The sequence below is a fragment of the Cynara cardunculus genome, assembly GCF_001531365.2.
Source record: "Cynara cardunculus var. scolymus isolate 2C chromosome LG 13, CcrdV1, whole genome shotgun sequence".
In the NCBI taxonomy this organism is placed as follows: Eukaryota; Viridiplantae; Streptophyta; class Magnoliopsida; order Asterales; family Asteraceae; genus Cynara; species Cynara cardunculus.
Window position 1 is genome coordinate 469,706 of NC_037540.1, and position 16,915 is coordinate 486,620.

General features: G+C 34.6%; 2 protein-coding genes across 5 annotated transcripts; one reads left to right on the forward strand and one right to left on the reverse strand.

The window, feature by feature from the left end:
- The first annotated feature begins 2,821 nt into the window (after positions 1–2,821).
- Positions 2,822–8,103, forward strand: LOC112526011 (F-box/kelch-repeat protein At1g67480). 4 transcript variants are annotated; one of them, XM_025136389.1, is made up of 5 exons: positions 2,889–2,981; positions 4,687–4,753; positions 5,527–5,746; positions 5,961–6,373; positions 7,383–8,103. In XM_025136389.1, the coding sequence occupies exons 4-5, from the start codon at positions 6,057–6,059 to the stop codon at positions 8,011–8,013; spliced, it is 948 nt and encodes a 315-aa protein (XP_024992157.1). In that variant the 5' UTR covers positions 2,889–2,981; positions 4,687–4,753; positions 5,527–5,746; positions 5,961–6,056; the 3' UTR covers positions 8,014–8,103. The 4 variants fall into 4 exon arrangements, with proteins under 4 accessions (XP_024992154.1, XP_024992157.1, XP_024992155.1 ...); XM_025136386.1 differs by having other exon boundaries at positions 2,822–2,981; positions 5,527–6,373; XM_025136387.1 differs by having other exon boundaries at positions 4,687–4,814; positions 5,527–6,373.
- A 798-nt stretch (positions 8,104–8,901) lies between these two features.
- Positions 8,902–15,345, reverse strand: LOC112525309 (nuclear pore complex protein NUP54). Its single transcript, XM_025135386.1, has 9 exons — positions 14,823–15,345; positions 14,649–14,702; positions 14,315–14,374; positions 14,068–14,178; positions 11,233–11,298; positions 11,047–11,133; positions 10,087–10,188; positions 9,869–10,015; positions 8,902–9,233 (listed from the first exon to the last, which is right to left on the reverse strand). Exons 1-9 carry the CDS (start codon positions 15,252–15,254, stop codon positions 9,123–9,125), a joined length of 1,170 nt encoding a protein of 389 aa, XP_024991154.1. The 5' UTR covers positions 15,255–15,345; the 3' UTR covers positions 8,902–9,122.
- Between the last annotated feature and the right edge of the window lie 1,570 nt (positions 15,346–16,915).

The window sequence follows — 16,915 nt, forward strand, 5'->3', positions numbered from 1 at the left end:
TACTTAATGATTGACTTACTTATTATAGCATTAACATATGTATGATAGAATGCCACCTTTTGGTGGTGTTTATGGGTCATCATATGGTTATTTTATTCAACGTTAATAAAAAAAACATATTTAATATAATCATAAAAAAAACATATTTAATATAATCATAAATAATATTTGTATTTGTATATAAAAATATAATGACAAATATTTGTAGTTAATTTAATTTTAAAATAATAAAACGTCAATGGTGTGTAATACCACATGTCTAAGAGTTCCATTTAAGGACTCAACAATCAAACGTCAAACCTTATAATGTTCGATTAGAGGTATTAAGTAATAATCAATGTAAATGAAAATAAAAGAAACTATTTGATATCATATAATATAATGGGCCCATGTTTCTAAAAGCCTAAATTTTCATTCCAGATTAAATTGAAGGAATGAAAATTCATTTTCATTTTTATTCTCTGTCATTTTCATTTTTTATAATGAACCAAAGAGTCCCTAAATGTTACTTTCAAAGGCCACAGAGAACTCTCCTAACCCAATTGTCACACACCATTTGTTGTCTTTATGATATACGTGTGATTTTCTTTAATTTATTCTACTTTTCATATCAAAGCATTGACATTTGATATTCCCTTCATTTTCTCAATTATCGGTAACATAAAATGTTTCGTATTTATAATATTTTTTTTTTGTTTCATATAATTATTGATTTTTTCTAAAAGAGTTTTACGTCGAAATTTACAAAGTTTGACTTTTAAATAAATAAAAACAATAACTCACAATTGATTATATATGTGTGTGTGAGAAAGAGAGATTGGGTTCATCTGAGACCAAGTTGTTATTGAGACCATTTTTTTACATTTGAAACTTCACAGCAAAATGTTATGAAGTTAAAACGATCTGAACATTCACAACAAAAACACTGTGAATGTTTTACTGTTAAGTTTCAAGTGTAAAAAATTGATCTTATAGGTCTCACGAAAACAAGTTGGTCCTATGTGAATCCAACCATGTGTGTGTGCGCTCGCACGAGCACTGGCGGATCCAGTGCATGGTGGTAGGGGTCCTAGGCCCCCAACAAACCCACCAATTTTTTTAAAAAAATGCTATTAAAAAATTTGTCTAGTTAATTTTTCTATTGTGCGCTCAACAAGAAAAAGACAAGACCCCCCAACTTGATATCTTGATTGTTAATTGGTCATTTGCAGCACATAGTGATATTTCTGTTCGAAATTAAACTATGAAAAATTATACACCTCGATGATAGTAAAAAGTCAACCGAAAATTAACTGAATAAGTTATTCTTATTCGGTTAATTAAACCGTTTAAGCCGAAAAGGAAAACCCAAAACTGTTTTCATCCGGATGAACTATTTGGTTTTGAATTTTTTCTACACGACTACACCCCTAAGTGTACCCCCAACTATAACAGTTTATGGATCCGTCACTGTGTGTGTATAATTATCAAGCATATTTGAACGTTTTTGAAACTAATACGCTATTAAATTTGTTTACAATTATAATTATGATTAAGTTACGAGTTGTTACAAAACCATAGTAATTGTTGTTACTAGGTTTAGGTTTATACTTAATTCAACTCCTAATCAACAATTAAACCTCAAAAGTTACTTTCAAACAAGTTAGCAAGCTTCAACATTTATTTTGTAGTCGAACGTCTTTATCAATTAAGTTGAATATCAGTTAGTTTGATAAAGCTTAAATATGAAACTTTAAGAAGTTGTATATATACAATATTAGGGGCTGCTTGACAGTTGCTGAATGGTTTGATGCATAATGGTTAAGAGGCTCTCATGGTATAGTGTCAAATAAAATAAAATTGTTTGATAATTGTTTGCAATGAAATTAGAATGTTGAATGAGAGACCCATGATACAAAATCATACAGAGGGTTTAAGCATAGGAGAATATTTGCGTAAACTCTGATTAAAATAAGGAACTTGATTGAAAAAGTGGCTAAAAGGTGAATTGATTGACTATTTTGGTCAACTTTCCGAATATTTACTTGATCATTTTTCATTCTATAAATAAAAAGATAGACGAACAATTATCTAATCAGTCTTACAAGTACTCATACTTTCTACATCTAAAAATAAGTGTCCAATTTTTTTTTATATTTTAGAGGTTGTTTGTTTACCTTGTAATAGTTCAATTTAGTAAAAAAAGTCTGTCTTTTAACGGTTCAAAAACCCTTTGAATGATTTTGTATCTTTAGTCTTCCTTAACCATTCAGCACTTTAATGTCATTCTGAATAATTACCAGACAATTATATTTCATTTTGCACTATATATAAAAGTCTCTTAATCATTCTGACCACTTAATCATTATGCATCAAACCATTCAATAACCGTCAATCAGCCCCTTAGTTACCCAAAATATGTATTCATTTTATGAATATTTTACCATTCTATCCTTAATTAAATGATTCTATTTTATATCACTACTTTGTTCGCTCATACACCTTTAAATCGTAGAATCGTTACTCCATCTGACTACTTACTATATTTTCCTAATTATATGTTTTATTTATCCATCTTATTATGAAAATCCCTGGATAAAATATAGTAATTTCATTTGATTTGGTTTAAGATATAATCCAAAACCATAAACTTATTTATTTATTCCAATTTGGGAGGAAAAAGATGGCCATTAGAATGATTGAAGAATTTGCACCACGAGCTTCTCCTTTTTCATCGGCAAGATGAAAAAAAAAATGGAGTAAAATGAAGCACAAATTCTGGTCGCTTTCAATATCTCGCTTGGATCGAAATCTCATCTATCAATCAGACATTGACTGACGTGGGTCTGATTCTGTCAAAATTTTATCCCTACACCCTTGATTTTAGGGTCTCTATATCAACCCGCCTACATTGCAATCATACCCATTACCCATATTCATCTAATCATTCACTCTTCCCACATTCAAGGCCATCTTATCCACTCAAATTCTCGTCTCATCAGGTAAAGGATTCGTGTTTCTTGTCCATATTTCGACGTAATTTGATTTGGGATGTGTTTTCGATATCTGATTTGTTCATGCCATTGTAAGTTCTAATTAGACGTTTTCAGAACATTGATCAAGTAACTCGATCTTGGTATTGTGTACTCCCTTGTTTTTCATGATTTTACTGCTTGTATTTTGGAAATCGTACCGTAAGATCCGAGTCGGAGTCATGTTTTTTTTTTTTTTTTCACAGATGTTAGATCTAATTGTTTTATTTAATCGTTTATTTTTCTGCATAAGATCTGGTTTTTTCTTTGTTTTAGATCCATCGTCCTTATTCCAATTCCCCCCTTTTGGGATAATCCAATTGAATCGATTTTATTCCAATTCCCCCCTTTTGGGATAATCCAATTGAACTAAATGCCGTTGATTATATAATACGTGTGAAGAAACAATTGATCACCATTATCGGATCTAGTTCTATTTCGTTTAATTCAATCGTCTATAAGAACCCAACTTATTTGGGTGAATTGTTGGTTTTGAGATTGTATATGCACTAATCCCCATTTAGGATCTCGTATTAAAAAATGTCTATAGTCTTGAAGAATAAGGGGCTGTTTGGTTGGTATTACATCAAGTCCTGTTGATTCTGTCTGTATAGATTGCCAAGATTTTTGTTTGGGCTGGTTTTTTTATAGATGAAAGAAGCGTGTTTTTCTATTGGGAGGGTCAAGTTTGGAAAAAACCTGCTTTCTGCATAAAGCTCCATCTCTAAGCTTACCCGAAGAAGCCACTTTTTATATTATTAAGTCATTACCAAACAATCATGTATAGCTGACTGAATAAGTTGTCAGTTCTTAGCTAACAAAGAGAAATACAATTAGTAATAGAAAAAAAAAGGACCAAGTTATGGCCAAACTCATCATCTTTTCCTTTTATGAAAAGAAAGACTCTTGGTATGAGGAAAACCCCCAACATTTGATGATACCTTTGTTGGTTGTCTTAGATTTGTCCTTTGAAAATGGATGTTTACTGATGGGGTAGGTGTTAAAATGGTATTTTGTTGTCTTTCAGACTGTTCATTCCGAAGACTTACAAAACAACCATATTTCATTCTGCACTATCTCATACAAATCATTTTGCATCGAACTATTCAACAACAGCCAAATAACCCCTTTTAGTTTCAAGTGGAACACATTTTGAAGGTGGGATCTTGCAGAATTCGTTTCTATCACTTTTGGGTTGTCGTACAAAACTAATGATTAATACAATTTGGTGAACCTAATCGTGCTTATTGTTGAGTTGTAATGTAGGTTTGATTGATGTAGGACTTTTATAGCTTCTCCCCTTTTGTGTTGAATTCATTATTGGGTGTTTGGTGGGGTTGGGTGGATGGCTGGTACCTGGTGGGTAGGTGTGTTTTTAGATCTACCCTTTTTAGAATGTTTTTCTTGTAAGTTTAGTGCTGAATCTAAATAACTTTGATCAATTGTAGTCTAATCTAATAGATTAATTATGCCACGTGTTCGGAATTAAGCACATAAATGAAGCAACATTGAATGTGCATATGATAATTATCGACATAATTAGTCAACCAATGATAACAACCCATAAATAGCACTTGCTTATTGCTAAACATGTCATAGTCTTTAAATATCAAGAATAGTTGGCAAACTTTGCTTGGATCATTATCTAAATTTACGCTCATTTTTTTCATTGCAGGTGATTGTGCAAATATATATAAAATGGAAGTTACAGGGGGTTAAGCTAAGTTCTATGGCCTTGGCTGGTATAACCCACTTCCTAATTGTTCCATTTGGCCTTCTATGCACACTCTGAATCCAAAATTGGTATAATTTTTTTGAGCAACGATAATAACCCTGTTAGGCTGCGTTTGTTATATGGAACATAACAAGACAATTATCAAGTCCTGTATGTGTAAGGCTGTCTGTATGGATTAATCTGTCCATATAGATTGGGAAGGTTTTTTCATAGATGGAAGGAACATGTTTTTTAATTGAGAGGGGCAGGTTAGGAAAAGACTTGGCTTTCTCATTAAGCTCCCCCTAAAGGCTTACTGAATAAGTCACTTTCTATATTATTAAGCCACTACCAAACGATCATATGTAGCTGACTGAATGAGTTATAAGTCCCATTAAGCTTATTAAGTTGCTAATATAAATAGGCCCTTAGTGTCCCACGTTTGGTGTGACATGGGACAATACAAAAACCCACTCTTCCATGTTTGGTGCGGCAATGAGAAAATACAAAAACTCGTTGGTTCATGTTTGGTGGGACTCGGACTGGGACCGGGATAAAAAGGCTTTTCTCATTCCCTCCATTTAGGAGGAACAATATGGGACAAGAATGAGACAAAACGCAAAGTTATCCATCTACTCTCATTTGAACCAACATTGTTTATTGAATTCGTACCAAGATCCAAGATCAATCTTGATCTTGAATTTGAAAAAGGAAGTTCTATCTAAAAGTCATTGTGTTTGTTTCTTTTTTTTGTTTTTATGATTTTGATTCATGGTGTACCATTGTATTGAATATGTGCAGATTGGTCAATCTTTTGGGTTAGGAGCAACTCAGAAAATTTCGAACTTGGGGCTATTCGGGGTGGAAGAAAGAACGGAAACTACTCTAGGAACAGAACAATTGGCATGGAATTTGAATCAGATTGGACACGACACAAAAAGTCATCCGCTTTTACAACTCGAGTGATTAGTACCGCAACCTCCTGCATGCATTGGCCTCGTAAAATTCCTATAAGTGAAGGGTATCATGAATTTTTGTAATCAAGTGCTCCCCGTTTCAATTTTTTCCGTATTCTTTTCTTCTAATTGGGAAGAAACAATTGATCAACTCTGAAGAATTTAGTCTTTTTGCATTTAGATATGCCTGAATCTGTTTGTAGAGAGATTGGTGTCAAAGACCCAAGTATGTGCATCTCCAAATTGGTCAAGAAGACCGGTTCTTGTTTACATTCTCAGGTTGATGATGATTTCGACTGCCCGTTCCTGCCCGGGCTGCCCGATGATGTGGCAAAGTACTGTCTTGCCCTTGTTCCCCGCTCATACTTCCCAACAATGGGAGGTGTCTCAAGGAGATGGAGGTCTTTTATTAAGAGCAAGGAGCTTATTATTGTTCGGAAACTTGCTGGTTTGCTCGAGGAGTGGCTTTATGTTTTGACTATGGATTCTGAAGGAGATGGGACCCGTTGGGAGGTCTTGGATTGTTTTGGACATAAACGATATGTCCTCCCTCCGATGCCTGGACCTGTAAAAGCGGGCTTTGGGGTTGTGGTGCTTAATGGAAAGCTTATGGTTATGGCTGGTTATTCAATGCTTGATGGCGTCGGGTCTGTCTCTTCTGATATCTACCAATATGATTCTTGCCTTAACAGGTTTGTTTGTTATCTTGTCTCTCTCTTTTAACGGGATAATAATAACTCTACCGGTTTTCTTGTACCTGCTTCTATTTGTATGTTTCCGTTATTGTTTGTTGAGTGTTGTTGCTTACTTCCAACTCTTTTCCATTTTTAGCACTACCTTTCGCATTTTCAAGTTCTTATGTTTTTTCTAGGATATTTTTTCGAGCAAGCTTTACCCTTTGTTTTTGCATCACTTTGCACAAGCCCGGGGGTCTTTTTGGAAATAACCGCTCTACATTTCGAGATAGAGGTCAGGTCTGCGTACATCCTACCCCCAGACCCCACCTCTAGGTGGGACTTAAGTGGCTGTTTGGTTGATTTTTCATTAAGGCCTGTATGGATGTGTGGATTAATCTATCTGCATAGATTAGGAAGATTTTTCTTTGGAAGAGTTCTTTTATGGATGAAAAGAGCGCGATTCTTAATTGGGAGGGGTAGGTTTGAAAAAACTTGGCTTTCTGCATAAGGGTTGGGTTCTAGTGAGGATGGAAGTTATGTGAGAAGGGTAATGATCTCTACCCTTAGATCAATCATAATTGAAGATCAACACTAATTAGATGCACCGGAACATTTCCCGTCAGAAGCACAATTCATGGGGTGGGGTGAGATTAAAAGTGATTAAGGGTCTAGATCGCTTCTCGCCTTAACTCCTATTCTCAAACGATCCTTCGTTTTTTGCATAAAGCTCCCCCTTAGAAAGCTTGATGAATAAGCCACTTTCTATTTCTTTAAGTCACTACCAAACTGTGTTGTATTGCTGACCGCGTAAGATGCGTCTCTCATCAAGTTCTTTAAGCTGCTAACAAATAGACCCTAAACTCGGTTTGTGTGGTTTGGTTTGTTCTGGTGTGCTAACATCCTATCCTATCAACCTGGATCCTACAACTGTGTGGGATATTCTGGGTTCGTTTGGTTTGGTTTTGGTTTAACATTTCTTCGTGATTTTTTGGGGATAATGTGAATTATAATATTATGGTTGCAGCTGGAGCAAGATCGCAAACATGAACATGCCTCGGTATGATTTTGCTTGTGCGGAAGTCAATGGCCTGGTTTATGCCGTTGGAGGCTACGGGATAGATGGAGAGTCGTTGTCGTGTGCCGAGGTGTATGACCCTGAAACCGACAAGTGGACGTTGATCGAGTCACTTCGCCGGCCACGGTGGGGTTGTTTTGCATGTGGGTTCGAGGGTAAGCTCTATGTTATGGGTGGACGGTCGAGTTTCACCATTGGAAATTCAAGGTTCGTTGACGTTTACAACCCCGAAAAACACACATGGTGCGAGATGAAAAACGGATGTGTGATGGTGACGGCTCATGCGGTGGTGGGAAAGAAGCTGTTTTGTATGGAATGGAAGAACCAACGGAAACTGGCGATATTTAACCCGGAGGATAACTCGTGGAAGATGGCATCGGTCCCAGTGATCGGAAGTTCAAGTGTCGGATTCCGGTTCGGAATCATGGAAGATAAGTTGTTGCTTTTCTCACTGGAAGAAGAGCAGGAGGGATTCAGCACATTGCTGTATGACCCAAATGCAGCTCCTGGGTCTGAATGGCAGACTTCAAAGATTAAGCCCTCTGGTTTGTGTTTATGTTGTGTTACAATTAAGGCATAGTGACTGATCTTAATTAAGGTACTTCTTTTGGATTGTATTTTATAACTATTGTATTTGGATTTTTGCTAAAAAAAATTTGTTGTGGGCATGTGAAATTACTGAAATAACCTATTATTTTATTTTGTAAGAATAAATTAAGAGTAAGGTTCACTTTCGGTCCCTAACGTTTGAAATTTTCAATGGATATCATCTCTAAATTTTAAAAATTTATATTTTTGTCCCTCATGATTGTCAATTTCCAGCGATTTCGGTTCCCCTGTTTAACAATTGTTAACTTTTTTTGTTAAGTCCACCTATGAAAAGTATTTTAGTCATTTTATTATTTTCTTAATTCTATATTAAAATAAAAAAAACATCTTGTATTTTTAATTTTTAAAATTGTAAAAAAAAAACCACCACTTTCTTTGGCTTTACAATTTAAAGTAAAATATAATATGGTTTTTTATTTTAATATAATGAAAATTTCATTTAATTGGATTTAACAAAGAAATTAACGACTGTTAGATAGAGGGATCAAAACCGTTAAAATTGACAAGCAGACCAAAATTCAAGTTTTTTAGGGACTAAAAATTATAAGTCTCGTAAATTAATGAATATTCCACTTTATTAAGCTTTTTTATTAATCTAGATATCCAACTCGCTATGCGAGCCGACTAATCTCAGGACGACCACCTGCTTTACAGATAACCCAAAGTCACTACATTTGAACCTCCGTGGCCACAATGGAATTTTTATTCTTTCTTAGATTTAAACCTGAGACCTCCAGATACTTTTGACCTTTGAAGCCAAGCTCAAACCAATCAGCCACCACCCTTGTATTTAGAGATTGGCTTTGCAAAAAATATACAAAACCTAACATCTAACTTCCAAATTGTATGTTAAACTAAATGACAACCAAAACTTTTATGTTACATTAGTTTTTGTTATGAGATGTTACATTATATTTGTCCAAATGTGTAAAATTTATCAAATTCATCATAAAACTTAACATATTACCAACACTATCTTTTAACAGAACAAAAAAACAAACTCAAAAGAGTTTATTAGAGTAACAAAGTAGAGTACTACGAACCGCACCGGGCTCAGAATACAACAATACGACAGACACTCTAGACGTCTGCCATTTGAGTGTCCTCCGCCATTATAATCTCCATGTCTCGTGTATCTCGCTTCAACACATTCCCGAGCCTACTAACCGCTTCCGTTTGTTGTTGTAAAACCTGCCACCATACATACATAATTCATCATTCAATTCATTTCGAACAACTAAATGGGAACCAACACGTTATTATCTGATTATAATTGCAACATTTGACTTGGACACATCATTTATGTACATGGTTTTAAAAAGCTTGTGAGGCGTATGCCTCGAGATGAGGCTGTGCCTTGGTCATTAGTATACATATTTCTGCCTCGGGGCTTACGCCTCAGACTGCCTTGTTGAGAGAAAACGCCTCGAGGCCGATTCCACTTTTTAAAACCTTGTTTGCGTATAAATATTGATTGATTATTTGTTAAATAATAAATATCTAGAATACCCTTTAATACAAAGAAGTGGAAGATTGTGAACTCAAAGCAAAACCATCTAGCCTTCTGGAAAAATAAGGATGGGTAAACAAGTCATTTCAACTTGAAATCTTTCCAAGAAAATGATGTCTTTCTGTGTCCATTTCTAGAACTACTAACATGGGATGATTGAAAACCATAACGAGATGTTAAACTATAACAAAACCAGATGAGCACAATATATCCCACCGAGAGGTGAGTAGAGTGGCTGTTTTCATAAAGACCCTCTTCTTGAAAGTGAAAGAATAATGAAAAAGACAAAAAATTGTTAGTTGGAAGAAACAAGTACCTCATGCATATCAGCAAGACTCTGTTCATGTATTTTGGTTGATCCTGGTAAACAGACAGAGGCACCGCTGTGACCATTTGCTTGAACACGAGCTACAGTAAGCAAATTCTGAACCCTCCTCGAGAGTTCAGCTCCAGATCCTTTTAACTGTAAAGGGTATATTTGTAAATGCAAGCGAAAGATCACTAGAAAGCACGTAAAGGAGGATGGATGCCAACCTGTCTGATTATTGTCGCCAACTTCTCAGCCAGTTCAGCTTCTCCTTTGGTCAAAGGCAACCGAAATCCCTTGGCCTCTAACGCCTCCAGTATTCTCATCAACTTTTGCAAGTAAATCGAATTTGTACAATTAAATAAAAATGCAAGAAGAACAAGTAGGATGCAGATGTCATACTAACCAAACCCATAACGAGGCTTGCTGGTTGACCACATAAAACAATCTAGTTCTGTAAGGGTGCTTTTGGTACACTGGAAATGATAGAACATGACATGGATCACTGTTCCACGTTTGGCAGGAGTTCTATGCGAACAGACAAGAACAAATGGAATAGGTGTGTTCCACCCCACGAGATGGAACAAGCTGGAACAAACTTATGTTTTACTAATATAACCTCAAAATAAAACCTAAGTTTCTTCTAAAACATCAAATAAGCCTTCCTCTTACATTTTATTCATTCTTTAAATTTTATTTATTTTATTTTATGCTCTTTAAACTTTATGCTCGAAATATTATTTTTATATGGTTTCTATTTTTTGATTAATTTAGCAATTTTTTAAATATTAATAATAAAAAAATTATATAGAAAAGGTATAAGATAAAATTTGGAAACAACATAAACTTTATTTTGGTGTCATTTTAATCGTTTTGCAAAAACCTTTTAATGATATATTTTGCTATATAACTTTTTTTTAATTATAAATTTAATAAATTACATAAATTAACCAAAATATATAAACAACTCATTAGAGGTAAATTGGTCATTTTATATGTTTTGTTCTGTCATGTCCAGTCCTGTCTTACAAACGTTGAACAGTTGTTCTGTCCTGTCTGGATACTAAACGCATCCTTATGGTCTAATGTTGCACCAAACGTCGAACAAGTTTTTGTATTATCATATGTTGTCCTGTCCCGCATACCAATCACACTCATAATGTGCAAAAAAATTATATATTTAGTACCCGTAAGAGGCGCCTTTGTAACGCCTTCTCCGATTGTCTCATTCTCTCTATCCTAGGAAAAGTATCAGCTTGGAAATGCCTTTGAAGCTGAAAAAATTGTTAAAACATTAATATGTTGAACAAAATGTTTGTTGGGGGCACAATAGACACCCATATTTGTCAAGGATGGAGAATAGATGGGAGTACCACTTTCACATTGGTTTGAGTCATTTGCAATCTCTCGGCATCTGAAAGTATGACTTCATCTTGTAGCTGCATAAATTTAACATCTGAATCAGAAAGCCATTAATACAATCGTGTAACCACATTTCATGACTAGAAGAAACCAGCTAGCTCGATAAGGGTAAGAAAGAAGCAGAACTAAGGACTTGTTTGTTAGCAGCTTAATGGGACTCATCTTATTCGGTCAGCTATACATGACTGTTTGGCAGTGGTTTAATGATATAGAAAGTGGCTTATTCAGTAAGCTTACGGGAGCTTTATGCAGAAAGCCAGAAAGCCAAGTTTTTTCCAAACATGCCCCTCCCAGTAAAAAAAAAAAACTCCTTCAATCTATGAAAAACCCTCCTAAACAAAAACCTTCCCGATATATTCAAACAGATTAATCCACATAAACAACTTTATCCATCATGAACATAATGAAAAACCAACCAAACAGCCCCTAACTTTTCAAGATGGACAATAGAAACATAATCCAACCCATAATTTAGGCCTGTCAATGGTAATGGAGAAACCCAATTACCTATTGATTCCTAAGCGGATGATAAGTAAAATACATACATTCTAGAAGTCCAAATTCAGATTCATGTCCATCCAATAATTTCAATTCCTTTTCAGTTGGATTCAAATTCACAATCGTATAATTTTACATATTCATATGGATAATTTTGACTTAAATAAATCCCGATATTACCCGATAACTTAAATCAGGATGTCGAGTTTTAACATCAGTTTAGTAAGAATTCAAATTCAGTTTTGTTAATTGAAAACGAATTCGTATATGTCCAGCTGATTCAATTAACATCTGTTTATAGGCATCCCATAACTAGCATCAAATTACTTTTAAGAAATTACTGTCAAGCTACTGCTAGATCACCATGCCGGTTTCACCCACAGGTTGAAACAAGCTGTGTAGAGATTGCATAGGAAGGAACAAAATGACGAGTTTGAGAATGATGATGGTGCTGTTATGGTTTCCAGCAATAAAAATCATCAAGGGTTTTTTTTCTATGGAATGTGCGGAAATGAGAATGCATCAATTGCCTTTACAGGCTTTGTGAGACGATGATCACGAGCAACTCCAAGACAATAACATTCAAAATTAATAGTGAAGTTTAAGGATCTTTCTCTAGCTATGTAATCTAGTTACCTACATTTTTCTTTATCAGTTCAGCTGTATTCAGTTGGACATACTAATCACAATGGCAATTATTTGACATAAGAAAAAAAAATATGATTTACCTTTCATTGAGTACATCCTGGAGTAAAATACATTCCTTAAGAAGTATGTTCAGTTCTACTCATCACTCATGAGCTAACCTGGATTAGCTCTTCCAGAGTTTGCCAGGAACAAACACAGATACAGCATGAAAATCGAACTGCATAATGTTTAGATCGTGTTTATGGGAGAAGGGGAAGGAAAGGTAATCTGTAACAATTAGTTTTGTTTCCGAGCCATGAAATGAGCATTGGGACGTTGATATAGATTGACAACCAGCAAACAAACAAGTGTTGAACAGTTTATCATTGTGCTGGCACTGAATTCCTAGATACTTTCAAGGGGTGGTATTTCAAAGCTATTCTACAAATTTCCAGTTGCTTTATAACTCAACCTACCTGCAAATACTTCTGAAAGCCTGGCTGTCCATTCAATCAGACCTAGTATCTTTAAGCCTGTTTTCTCATAAATCATGTACATAATTCACACATTGTTACCTAACACTAATAGGTTTCGGACGACTGACTAGTGATGATTGTTCAGAGACGGCTAGTAAATAAAAAGGCATTTATAATTTGTACTTGTGTGTATCTCATAACCTAAATCAGCAGGTTTCTACATGTCATGCAATCTGCTCTTATGCCATTCACACCAACAACAGACCAACTATCATTCATTTGATTAAATCAAGGTTCTACTCCTCTCTGTGCCAGTTTCAGTGGTGACGTTAGTTGTCTGTGGAATGAAGAATTGTATATAAAGAGTTTCAAGATCATATAATACATATATGTAATAAACTGAACTAATCTTATATTTGCATATGCATAGATGAATGACATGGTATGTTTTCTATCGCCAAAACCAAAAGCTTTGCCACTCAATTCTTTTAAAAATTAATGATGCATACTTTCACAACAGTTATTCATTCTAGCATGGCGAAGCTGACATATAATGAAGCTCATTGCAATTATAACACTCAAGCCACTAAAAAAAAGCTGGCATACAATGAGGCTCGCTGGTACTAAAAAGCTAGGAGAGCTTTTGCAATCACAATGAGCTTTTTGTAATAACAGCCCTTCCCCTCACCCACATCTAAGCAATAGAGAGAACATTTATTCAGCATCCTGGCTAAAATAGATGAACCTTATTGACATTCATGGATTTGGAGTCATATTGTGGCATCTTCATCTATCTAGTTAGCCTTATGATCTTATAACTAGCATAAGCAAGTATAATTATTGGCTGGATGACTATTGCAATTAGCTAAAAGTTTTATGTCAGAGCCCTGAGAAACAAATTGCAGTGATGGATCCAAGGGAAAGAATTGTTATGGTGTTGAAAGGTCTACAACCTAGCAAACAACCGGTTATAATACTATGTTCCAGTTTTAGTATAATCCAACTGCATTGTAAATTTGTGATATTTACCTTACCTTTTTTAATAAAGGTAATTCCCTCATGACTCGTAGCAAACTAGCCAATTAACAAATGTAGACAGATAATAATCATAATAGTTCTATCATAACCTAAATATGTAATTTTCTTGATCCAGAATAATAGCATACTCGTAGTCATATTTGATACCTTCAGGCGTTCAGAAAGATCTTTGAAACCCTTAACAAGCTGTGGCCAAAGACGTTCACGGTGGGAACTCTCCAAACCTTCTAGCTTTCCCATTGCCTCTGTCCACATTATCTGGCAATCACAAACTATCCGCCAATCTTAGCAAAATCCAATTTCGAAGAAAAAATCCAGGGAAAGAATTTTTTAAGATCTCTAAAAATCCAGATTCAGAAAATGAACCAACAAGATAAGATACTAGTAAACATACATCTGATACACCAGCAGGCTTTGTCCTAAATTGTGGTTCAATCACACTGAACAGTAAGTGCTGCAAACCATAAACATCAGGTAAGCTTCCATGTTGAAGAACAAGCAAGAATTCGTCTTAGATAATAGGTACACAATTTATAGCTATTCAATGTTATACAATTTTCTACTTTCAGTTATTAATCTGTAATTTCTGAACTTCAAAATCCAAAAGAAAAATAATAACTTCAAGAGGGCCATTTCTACAATTTCCTAACAATAATGTCTGCAATTCTATGTAAAACTTATCACATTAACACTTAGATCAGAGCTGGTAAAAGCAAAATAAGTCCAACCTTAAACGCAAATTTAGGGTTTGCAATTTCATCCTTGTAAGCATCAAGTATTGCCTGACGAGAGACACAATAAACAAGTTAACGCGCTACATAAATAGAGTAATTCAGAGCGTTGAGAACAATTAGGGTTAGGGTTTCAATTGTTGAAAGTGTGGTATAAATATGTATATATACTTGAATGTCTCGATCAGCGAGAGAGAAAGGGAGCGGGGCAACGGGGGCCATCTGAGTAGTCAACTGAGCATTAAATGGCGTTGCAGCAGGGGTTGTCTGGCCGAAAAGGTTACTATTAGCCTGCGGTGTTGCCCCAAACGGAGTCGAAAATCCGAAAGGGCTAGAGCTCTGTTGCTGAAAGAGAGACGGTTGTTGCTGTTGCTGCTGCTGCTGCTGCTGCTGTTGTTGTTGTTGAGAGAAAGGAGTGGAGAAGAGTGACGTACCGAAGCCGGTGGCAAATGAGGGCGTTGACGGCGTTCCGAAGGCTGGGGTTGTGGAAGGAGTGCCGAATGCGGGGGTGGATGAGGGAGTACCGAAGGTGGAGGATGGAGTGCCGAACGCCGGTGTGGCGGATGGAGTGCCGAAGGGGGAGGATGCCTGAGCTCCGAACATTGTGACGGAGCACGGCGGAGAGAAAGGGAAGAGACCTAAATGGAAGAGTATATATTGCCGCCAAATTTTTGAGACACTGCGTGTGTCTTGTTGGAAACTTGAAGTGTGATTTTCTCGCTAATGGTGTGCTTCACGGATTGGATTTTGGATTATGGAAAAAAAATTGAATTTTAGATTACTTCGGTTTCAGGTATAGTTATAATGCAAAAACTATATACATTCAATCGATTGATGAAATCGATACTGCGCTTAGAAATTAGAAAATAGTACGAATGATTAAGATTTAGGGTTTTAAAAAGATAATTAGATAAATAAATATTTATACTATCTTATAAAGCATTTGGCTAAAACTCTTAAATACAACCTCTATTGCTTTAGGTACAACCTACTAAAGCATGCTATCCCTAAACCCCCGCCATCCCTAATCTGCGTATCCCTAAACCCAATCTCATTTTTATCGCCAATCATAATCTCAATCCCATTTTTATCGCCCCAACGCCCTAACCCAATTCGATGAAATAAACCCTAAACGATATCATCGCCAACAAATAATACAGATTCGATTTAATCCCTAAATATTTTGAGATGATACCGATTGAGATGATATCGACTAGAGATGCATATATATATTTGTCATGTTCTTCAATCATCATTTAGGGTTTTCAAAAGATAATTAGATAAATAAATATATTTATATAATGTTTAAAAATATATATATATATATATATATATATATGTATATATATTGTCAAAACACCTTATTTTCGGTTTCGGTTTAAATTTAGATCATTCGGGTTTTGCACCCCCCCTAGTAATGAGATAGTTGGTAAGAATTGTGTCGGTTTTGGGGTTTTAATCCAATAGGAGAATGCTATATGCACCTTTTTTATGTTAGAGATCACCAGATGAGTACTCGCGCAATGCAGCGAGATAAATCTTGATTTTAATGTTTCGTTTTGGATTTTGGTTCTATCAATGTTATAGTGCGGTTTTGAGAAAACGAATTTTTTATGTTTTTGAATGAAATATAAATTTAAAGATATTATAAAATTTTGAAAAAAATAAGCGATATTAGCATCAAATTAACTATTTAAAAGTTTTCGTTTTTGTGTAATTTCTATAATTCAATTTCTTATCTATATTATATTATAAAGCATTTGACAAAAACTCTTAAAAACCATTTTTTATGCATGAAGTACCGTATATTGATGCATATTATTTAAAATTCAATATTACAAATAAATTATGCATAAGTACAACTTATTAAAACTCTATGTTTGAATTCGTGTAACTAACTACGGATAAACATAATCAAATAGAAGATAAAAATCTCATAAAATTAGGATAATCATTGAATTATAACAAAATAATTAATTATTATTTTTATAAGAAAATTATATTATTAAATCAAATATAAATTAATTCGTTGTTGAACCTAAATTAAATAATATAAAAAATTTTGAATTAAAAAATTACACAAAAAATTAGAAATGTTAAATAATTAAATTGATACTAATATCGATATATTTTTGTCAAAATTTTATAATATATTCAAATTTATATTTTATTAAAAAATAAAAACATCATTGTTTTTTCAAAATCACATACCATATTATAATATCGACTGAGATAAAAAAATAAAATGAAATAATAAAATCAAT

What these genes read in the sequence shown, in the direction of transcription:
- LOC112526011 (XM_025136386.1), top strand. Translation starts at nt 5,865, where the DNA reads ATGCCTGAATCTGTTTGTAGAGAGATTGGTGTCAAAGACCCAAGTATG. An exon ending in TATGATTCTTGCCTTAACAG is followed by an intron (nt 6,374 to 7,382) that starts GTTTGTTTGTTA and finishes TTATGGTTGCAG; the next exon opens with CTGGAGCAAGATCGCAAACA.
- LOC112525309 (XM_025135386.1), bottom strand. Translation starts at nt 15,254, where the DNA reads ATGTTCGGAGCTCAGGCATCCTCCCCCTTCGGCACTCCATCCGCCACA. An exon ending in CTCAAACCAATGTGAAAGTG is followed by an intron (nt 11,134 to 11,232) that starts GTACTCCCATCT and finishes CAATTTTTTCAG; the next exon opens with CTTCAAAGGCATTTCCAAGC. An exon ending in TGGCGACAATAATCAGACAG is followed by an intron (nt 10,016 to 10,086) that starts GTTGGCATCCAT and finishes TACCCTTTACAG; the next exon opens with TTAAAAGGATCTGGAGCTGA.